General features: G+C 31.5%; 1 protein-coding gene across 1 annotated transcript; it reads right to left on the bottom strand.

Annotated features, from left to right (window-relative positions):
• Positions 1-7,773: 7,773 nt before the first annotated feature.
• LOC114195568 (molybdate transporter 1-like) lies at positions 7,774-9,705 on the bottom strand. The gene has a single exon (XM_028086086.2). The coding sequence runs from the start codon at positions 9,677-9,679 to the stop codon at positions 8,141-8,143; it is 1,539 nt and encodes a 512-aa protein (XP_027941887.2). The 5' UTR covers positions 9,680-9,705; the 3' UTR covers positions 7,774-8,140.
• Between the last annotated feature and the right edge of the window lie 852 nt (positions 9,706-10,557).

Raw genomic sequence — 10,557 nt, 5'->3', positions numbered from 1 at the left:
CTAGTTCCAACTTGTGTGTAGCTCAACAACACTTTTTAGGTTAGCCAAAGAATCCTTGTGTGTGTTTTGTATTCTCAATTGTCATGGCTGAGCTTTATAATAGTGGCTTAGCTTAATGCCTGATTTCTCTCTCTTTTTTCTTACAAAATAGTGTGATTTCATTAGTTTTCACATTTTTCATTGATCAAAGGAGGATGTTCATTGATGTAAGTAAGGAAGGGTATTTTTCCTTGATAAAAATAATTTAAGCCTTTGATAAGTGTCTCATTTAATATGCTTCTTAATGTTATAGAGACATTTATTGATGAGTCATTATTTTCTCCTATTCTATTGCCTTTTTTGTGCTATTTTTTAGGCTTGTTTAGTGCTTAATTGTCTTTTGTTAGTTCATTTTTCTCAATTGGGTTTCATTGGGCCATTATCCCAAATTTTGAGTAATTTGGCATTAATTGGTCTAATTATTGTTTGTAATTTGTTTTAGGTATTATGTGAAGCAAATTTTAGAGCTTAGACATTTATTTGAAAGTCAAGAGAAAGTTGTCATGTGATTTCCACATCATCACCACGTCTACGCCATGTTAGTCAGCCTGTTCACGTCATTGGGCCAACAATTTCAGCCCATAGTGGCATTTTTGTAATTCTGCTGACCAGAATGACAGTTTTGTAATTTTGCAGCCCTAAGTGGCATTTTTTAAATAGAAGTGGCAAAATTGGTGTGTCTACGAGATTTTTAGGTCTTCTTGTGTGGCAGTCGAACTTCATCTTCTCCATTCTCCATTTTCACGTTTTGAAGCTTTGGTGGGTGACCATGGAAGTGCCTTCTTTCGTTTTTCACGTTTTAGCACTTAGTTTTACCATTTTTATGCACATTTGACAGCACCCAATATGGGTTTTACGTTTTGAACTCATTTTCTAGCTTTGGCATCTTGTTTTATGAATTATATTAACTTGGAACAACACCCATGTATGGGGTTTTCAGTTTTTATATCACAACAGCGATTTTCGTTCCATTAAAGCTTTAGAATTCTCTTTTGGTCATGAATTTGCGTTTGAATAATATCTAAGTTAGGGTTTGATGTTCTGTTTTGGTGAATTTTGTTTTGAAGTGTTTAATTGCCCTATTTCCATGTCTAGCTAAATTCGTGTATTGACTCCTTGATGAAAAATGCAATGAAGCTTTGAGGTTGCGCTTGTTTTGTGAAATCTACCATGTCTTTGTCCTGAATTCGGGAAATGCATGTGGTTCATCTGTATATGCTTAAACTATAGATTAATTGCATATGATTGGGTTAGGTTATGTTCATGCTTAATGTATGTACCTTGGCTGTCACGAATTTATGGATGTGTGCATTGCTTAATTGCATAATGAAGCTGGATTGTAACTTTTGCTAAGTGGGTTATTATCTAGTGGATTGAGAGAAGGCAGAGGTGTTAATTTGGTGGCCTATGATAAGTGAAATTGTGTTTGAATCAAGGATGTCAATACGTTTTTAATCAATGTTGCATTTAATTTAATTTGTTGATTAACATTGTGAATCTGCCAACCCCCGCCCCCTTGGTGTTGAACTGCAATTTGGAACCTTTGAGTGAAAACAATAGTCACTAGGAGACGATCTTGGGTTAACTCCTGAGTACTGCATTTAAATGTTTTATTTGGTCGGGTACGACCTCAATCACTTATCAATGGACCATTAAACTTGTCTAATTTATGCACCACTAGTGATGTTAGCTTATCCATGGATGAACAAAACACATAGAATCTATTCGATTAAAAGCCTTATTGGACTGAAGAACTTCGTAGAAAATGAAAGATGGAGGAAGTGTATTGATGAACCATGGAATGGAAGCTGCAACGCCACTTGGAGCTCTATCAAGATAAGTGGATATATTGTCTTCATCACACCACTCGACAACCATTCGATATAAGTGAAAACTTCACGCCACCTGAATCCTCAGGATAACTGAATGCATCTTCATGCCACTCATTTACCTCATGAGATAAGTGAAAATGCTACAGAGAAATGGATCTGTTCTCATCCCCATGCCACTCATAGACCCATGAGATAAGTGAAGGAAACTCACACAACATGCACACAAAGAATTATCTCAAGAATGACTTTGTATATCTTCCAAATATGATTTTTACAAAAGTGTGACTCTTTATTTGTAGTACTATATGCTACATGATTAAAGAAACTAATACAGTAAAAATTAAGTTTATGTGATTAATTATTAGCTATTAATCAAGACATGTGGACCAAGTGAAAAACATTCATCTAACTATGCCTTGAGCATGCTTCTAACAATACTTTGCATCCCATGCATATGAAAGATGGAAGTTTTGTAACGTCCTCGTTGGGCCCCCAACTATGATCGTCAGGCAGTCTTGACACCAGATGCAACGTAATGTGCTGTAATATGCATTAGGCGCCCATTTGCTGTCATTGAGCGCTAACACCATTTCCTTCCTTCTCTTCTTCTAATGATACTTAGCTCAGTTAGAGGTGTTTTCCTTTATGATTGAATCAACCCCTGATCCTCCATCAAGATCTCATCAACTAGACTCCTCTACTTTGTGGACCACTAGACTCCTTTACCGTGTGGACCAATAAACTTGTCTACTATATGGACCACTAATATTGTTTGATACTTTGGAGGCCTATTATAACTTTTTTACCTTGAAATATCTTATGTGCGAGATTATATGCACTAAAATATGTTATTTTAGAGCATCTAATGCATTAAATTCTTTCTAATAGAATATATTTGGATTTTCTTTCACATTGGATATCTACAAGAGAATCCACACATCTAAATCATCTACTGTATTAAAATCTCTGTAATTAAATTTGTTACTTTGGATCAAATGAATTAAAATCCAAAAAATTTCATTTTTGAGAAACAAACTCAATTCACCAAAGACTAGTATAAAAAGACATCCAACATCACTCACCATTGCTCATCATACCACATTTAATTTTCATATTTTTAATGTCTTTTTTTGTCTTCTTCATGGAAGACTAGACCTTCTAGGTTGTCTCGTAATTTCATAATGAGTTATGAGATTATCCACAATTAAATTATTATTCTGAAATTTCAGAGAAATGATTTTTTTTCATCTATTCTTTTTGAATTTTGATATATGCTTTTAGGATTGTTTTAAAACACTTAATAATAATTCGATTTTGTTATCTAATTAGAATATTGTTAGTTCACTCTTCTATTAATCCATTGCTTTCTTAATTCAAAAGGTAAAGGAATAAAATCTCACCTATATGTATGAAACAAGTGAGGAACTAAATGAAATAATCAATGGTTGATTACTTAGTTTAGGTTTGTTTAGAAATTGAATGAATAATAATCATATGATAATTGATGAAGAATACAACTATGAATGAACTAGAAAATCAATCTATATATCTTTGTATAATTGTCTATAGCAAACTTCCTTTTACTATCATTTCATCTTCTCTGATTCTTATAAATGTTGGTCATTGATATTTTTATTAAATTCATTGGGAGACAACTTATGCTGATTAACCCTATCTATTATCACATTTTGAATAGAGTAGATGCTTTATTGGACAGTCTAATCAAGGACTAGATATTCTACTTCTACTTAATTTGATCATAGAAACGATAGTGATCACACATGCAATGAAAATTATAACACTCAACACGTATTTCAAACAACATAGTTAAACATCCTCATTAAAACAATTTCTCTTTAGGCTTGACTTTAGTCTCCAAGTCCAGTGGGATTGACATGGCGAACACCATATGATAAATTCTTCAAAACATATTTGGAGATGGATTAGACATTTTTGTTTTTGGAAAACTAAGAAAAAAATATGGAGAAAGGGAATAATGAGAGGGGACTTGGAAGAAAGGTTCACAAAATGAAAATTCCTCCCAGGGTAATAAGGTTACTAGACTAACATATTTTTTGAAAAAACCTTAATACCATGTTAAACTTTAAGGAATTGAGAAACATTGACATGAAACTATGTGTTCCTTAGACAACATAAGTGTTTTATTTACATTGATAAAATGAAATCAATACAATTGATATTCACTGTCATTCATGAAGTCAAATATACTAAGTTTTCTTTAAGATTTTGCAATATAGAGAACAACCTTAGTCAATTCCCTCAAAGGACACATAGTCATTGTATTCAATCTTTAATATTATTATGTACAAATTAAAATTGAAGGTTTAGGGATTTAGAAAGGTAAAACTTCAAAGAGAAATTGAAAAAGGAATCAAAAATCAAAATCTGAAAATCAAGAGAACAAAACATATCATTTCACTAATTCAAGAATCGAATAATCCTCCTATAATAGTTTTCTAAAGATTTTGATCCATGTTTGAATAACACTACAACAAAATGTCTAATTAATTACCAATTTTAGAGATAAAAGATAATTAGTCACTATAGTGACCAATTTAGATATCAATTTATAAACTAAAAATTATATGTAACTAAAATAGTTTCTAAATTGACTCTAAGTTGGTCACTATATAATGAATTGTTCTATAAATTGGTCATTAATATTAACTATCAAGGTTTTAACTACCAAAGAAATTAGTTACTAAAATTGCCTCATTATTGACCAATTTATATACAAATTTAGAGATCATTTTTTTTGGTAACTAAAACCTTAATAGTTAATGTTAGTGACCAATTTAGAGACAAATTCACTATAGTGACTAATTTATAAACTATTTTAGTTATTAATAAATTTTATTTTATAAATTAATATCTAAATTTTTTACTATAATGAGTAATTATATTTTATCACTAAAATTGATCATTAATTAGACATTTTCTTGTAGCATAATTAACCAATTCAATTAATTATCTAAATCAATTATTCAAATAAAATCAAAGTATCATTTAATATAATTTGAATCTAATCATCAAATCAAAATTTAATCGATTCCTAATTTGATTCTAAAATCAGAAATGAAATTTGCAATCACAAAGAGAAAATTTGAGATAATAAAAGATAACAACTAACTCAGAAAACTCAATTTGATTTGTTTGATCTTTATTCCACGAATTGATCCTCAAGATTTAGTTCACCATGAACGAAGAACACCAAATGAATTTTGAAGAAGAAGATAGAAAAAGAGGAAAATGAAAAAAACATAATTAATAGAAAAGAGTGAAAAGAGGTTTGAAAATGAAAATTTAGTAAATGAATTTTGATAAAAAAGTTGAAGAGACAATTTCTCAAAGTGAAAAGAAATAATTTAAAAACTGAAAGTAAAACACATGAAAAGTGTGTACAATAAATAAAGAAGATATAAGATTCTTTGATAAAATAGATATCATATAGGAATAAATGAAAAAAGTTTATAACATATAATCTAAATATTCCTGAATATACATAATCAAATATTTATGTTAATATTCTTAAGATCAACTCAATTCCATAAAGAGGGTCACAATCCAGAAATGAAAAAAAAATTAACCATTCCCAATTGGAGGGTTTTATCCAAAAAAAAAAGAACGAAATTAGCAACGATTCTTGGGAGAAGAGTTGGATTTGACAATTCCTAAGGAGAGGATCTTTATCCATAGGATTCTGCGATCATTATTAAGTAGAGGGTTCCAATCTAAAAACTTTATCTTTTTTAGAGAAAATGAATTTGACCATTCTTGAAGAGCAAGTCTTTATTCATAGGATTCGGTGACCATTAGCAAGTAAAGGGTTCTGATCCAAAAACTTATTTTTTTCAAAAAAAAAAAATGATCATTTTGAAAGATCGACTAGACCAATCCTAAAGAGAGAGTTTATATCCAAAAACTTTATCTTGTTTGAAAAAATGGATTTGATCATTCTTGAGGAAAGGGTCTCAATCCAAAAACCTTATATTTTTAGAAAAATTATTATTTTTATTTATGAAAAATTAAAGTTTTATTGTGTTGTCAATTTCTTGTATGAAAATTGACTTATATCTCATTATTATTGAATCTCTCTAAAAAGACTCAACAATAGTATTAAAGTTTATAATGATCTTTTTCTTGAAAGTCTTATAAACTTTCAAACAAGCATGTCAATTATCATAAATGATGATACAATAAAGATCACCATAAAGTATTAATGGTTAAAAATATTTATGCTAAAAAAAAGAATGTATATGTTAAAATAACCCATACGTACAAAAAATTATAAAAAATTCAAGTATAATTAAGTCACACATCAAGTTATATGATAAAAAAAACTCTCATACTTATTACTTTAAAGTTTTAAGTTAAAAATAATATCTAACCTTTTATAAATTGAATTCATGTCACTAATTTACTTACATATCCATTGCTTTATAATATAATTGGAAAATATATTTTAACATTTTTTTACTCACTTTTAACTCATTGTTTTAATCACCATTAGATTTTTTTTTATTCTTTTTAGTGATGTGATGTGATGATCTAACAGTGATTGAAATGGTAAGTCAAAAGTGGCTTAAAGTATCATTGTCCGATATAATTATATCTACCGGTCTTCATCATTGAACAGAACAAAACCATACTTTCGATCAGTTTTAACAATTAGTTTGAATATGAAAGGGGGAAATGGGAAAGGACAAAGAAAAGAACCCTGTTACTAGTGGCACACATTTCTTGGTTCCGAGGGCATACTCATGCCACCACCTATTGTTGGAAAAAGTCCATACCTTTTGGTCTAAAAGCCTTTTAAATTACCTCATAATCCAAAAGTTTTCTTTTTGACCATTTGATTTCTTGTTTTTTCTCCAACAAATTCAACAATCACCCAATAATACTCACTTTAATCAATAATTTTGAATATACATTCAGCCGAGTTAATGCATATGTTAAATTAGTTGTAATCTAATTTTAAATTGAGAATATGATCTATAATTAATAATATTAGATACAACTTACATGCATTACATAATTACTCTATGCATTCTTTCTAATCGTATTTAAATTTCCACCCTCATAACATGTATTTTATTATTTATGTTTGGAATATGTTTAGAAATCAATACTTACAATAATTTATGTAATTTTTCTTACTAATTGTATCCATTAAAATAAGATTGGAAATCAATTATATGTATGCCTTGTAAAGTTGGAAGAGAGTGATGCCACTATTTATTGTTGGATAAAGGCACATTATCATTTGGGTTAGAGGCCGGCAATCCCTTATCAAACTACATACAATCAAGAACCAAATATTCAACTTCATCTTCAAAAACAATATCCTTCAAGATTCTATAAAATGTGTAAAATATTGTGTGTTACTATTCTAAAAGAAATTGTGGGGGTAGTGTATAATTTAATTAAAATATCTATATTGATCGATGCATTTCTTAACTTCTATATATAAACCTTAATTTTAATTTTAGTGGTAAAGAAGAAAAGGAAAGAAAGTGTTAAAAAACTAAAAAAAAAAAGGAAATAAATCTACATTTTCATGATATGTTTTAAAGTGGAAATTGTTTCTTTATGTGTTTCACCCCTTTTTTTCAGAGATTTTTTTTTTTAACAATGAAGAAGCAAAAGTGAAAAGAGAAAAGGCAAGTAAGATGAATATATAGAACTATTATTTATAAATTTATTTACTTTTACACTAACCATTGCGTGATTTAGTTGTATCATTTGTAAATTTTATATACCTTTTGTATGATATTTTTTCATTGTCTCTCTCAATCAACGTTAACCACCATACTACACAACAAAAACCTTTCTTTTCCCATCACTTTCTTTATTATACAAATATAGATTAAATACAAACTCGTTATCATCAAATCAATATTTTCATACAATTCATAATTGGATAACAGTGTAAAAGGCTACACCGTTAATCTATCCCAATAACATCATTTATTACATAAATAAACCCAATTTCTTGACACCAATGCACTCAAAATTACATACAAAGACAAAAAACAAACAACTCAAGTTCCTACCCAACCAACTATGTTCACTCTCTCTTCAACTACAACTACCATAATAATTAATGTCTTTAGACCTTTACAAACCTTTGGCTTCAACCACCAAACTAAAACAAACTTAGTGCAGAAAAAACTTTCAAACAGTTACTCTTATTATTTACAGAGAGATTAAAAGCACTAATAACAGAATCATGTAAGCACTCATTTTCTTCACACTTGCTCAGGATTTTTGTGCATCCAAATGGCAGAAAGTGGTTTGTCCCTTGACCAATTCCTCAACCTAAGAAGAACATAAATAATCATTCCACACAAAAAGCCAAGAGCAGCACTTGATCCCACAAGTGAAACTGCAGTGCAAATAAGCATCACAAAGGAATCTTCCTTGGTGTTCATGTCCCTACAACACATGGCTAGTTCTATTCCAGCAAAAAGTAGCAACACCCCTAAAATTCCCACAGGAAATTGCCTTAAGATGTGTGCCAAAGAACTTCCCAACACCAAACCCAAAGCTAATTTGGCAACACCAAGAAGTGCCACACAACCACCACTCCTACCACCAAACTTATATTGCCCTGCAAGTCCACCAGCACCATGGCAACTTGGCATTGCACCAAACCAACTTCCAACCAAGTTCATCAACCCCACTGTCACTGACAATGAAGTGGCTGAGAAATCCTTTCCTGGAAACAGATCTGATGACAACTTGCAAACAGCCACCACAGAGTTCAAAATTGACAGTGGAAGTTGAGGAATTGCACCCTTCACAAACCCTTTCTTCCATGCATGCTTTGAGAACTTCACCACCTCTATTGATGATGGTCCAAACTTTATCTCATGCACCACCTCATGCCTCCTCACAAAGGCCAAAACAACCCCCAACACAAACACCATGAAAGCTGAAGGCAGTGAGAAAATAACCCTTCTCACCCTACTTCTTCTCTTGTTTCTTGCAACCTCATTTTGCATATCATCACCCCCACTTTGCACTCCCTCACAGCACCCTCTATTCTTCTCCCCAGCCCCATTCACAATCACAATGAAACACAAACACACAATAGCCAAAACCAACCCATCCAACCCCAACCAATGTCTTTCACCCAGAGACTTGCTCTTTGGCAAGTCCTGAACTTTCCTCACATACTTAACCGCTGTGAGAGCAAAAGACAAGCCCTGTGCCAGCTGAATTCCCCTCACAACACACAGAGGAATCAACATGTACACGAGCTGCATCAACCCTGTCACCCCCAGAACAAACAACACCCCACCGGTTAATATTCCGGCGGCCATGATCTCCGGGACGCCGAAGGTTGTGTCCGACAAGGCCTGAGCTGCGATGGATTTCATGGGCTGGACCGGCATGGGGACGCCATAGATGGCTCCAGTGATGATGTTGTAGACACCTGTGAAGATGAGTGTGGTGCCAAGGTTGAGGTCCCTGGCAAGGGTCAAGGCCAACACTATTGGTATATAAGTGCCAAGATCACCCATGGCTCCGTTCAGTTCACCCCATTTTGAATGAAAAACAAGGTTGTTCTTCACTTTGTTCACCACCACTTTGGCCGAGTAACCTTTCGCCGGTGCGGCGGTGGAAGGAGTAGGAGTTGGAGTGATTTCCTGTGCTTCAGGATCTGAGATTGGAATCGAAGTAGGGTTTTTGTGTGCCATTGCCATTGAAAACGCTACCTTTGCTTTGAAATTCTCAAACTTGTTGTAACAACAAAGAGAAGTGAATTTATGAATGTTAAACATGGGAAATGCTTGTTTATTTATAGGGATTTCTAAGGTCAATGTTAGAAGCAGAAACTTCTCATCTATCATTACAAAAAATCATTTAAAACTTTCTATTTTAAGATGTATATAATTTATAAGTTAATTTATAAACAGTAATGTTTTTAATGTTTACAACTAACCATTAGATTATTGTCAAAAACATTTAATATCATAAATTTAATCATCAAGCTCGATAAATATGTTTTATGTGTAATAAGTATAATAATTAATGCATAGGAAAAACGTATAAAATAATCCCGTTGACATTATACGACGCTGATTTTATTAATACATGAACGTGTACAAGTCTACACGGTAACAAATATTATATCACGGTTAACAATTGTTGAATCTGTGGATTAGAAGATAAAAATTTGATATTAATGGATTTTAGGTATGTGAGATATTAGTTTTATTTATTAATTAGATTACAACAACAAAAAGACAAGTCAGCAATCCTTTGCCGTACGCACACCTCAAGTTACACATTATTTTATTCTTTTCTCATTTCAAGAGCACATTGATGTGAGGCTTATTGAGATTAAGGCCTCTTCTTTGGTGGATATTTATATCACATAAAACATTCAATTAAAGAACTTACATAATAAAAAGTTATTTTTTCCTCTCTTAAAATAATATATTTGTCTTAATAACTAAATGAAACATCAAAGAGAATGTTGATTTTATATAAAACCTTTGTATCGGAATAAATGTTACAGAAAGATTTTAAAAATAATGTGACACCACAGATCTTAGTTATGTCAACATTTTCATCTGAAATTCTTGATAATTGTTGACCGGACATCATAAGACTTAACAGATTTAGTTTGATCAAACTTTTACTACTAAATATAAGC

This window comes from Vigna unguiculata, chromosome 8 (genome assembly GCF_037176805.1).
Source record: "Vigna unguiculata cultivar grain cowpea cultivar isolate G323 ecotype 2 chromosome 8, ASM3717680v1, whole genome shotgun sequence".
Taxonomy (NCBI): Eukaryota; Viridiplantae; Streptophyta; class Magnoliopsida; order Fabales; family Fabaceae; genus Vigna; species Vigna unguiculata.
Note: the sequence above shows the minus strand (reverse complement) of the source record. Positions and strands in the feature narration are given on the sequence as shown.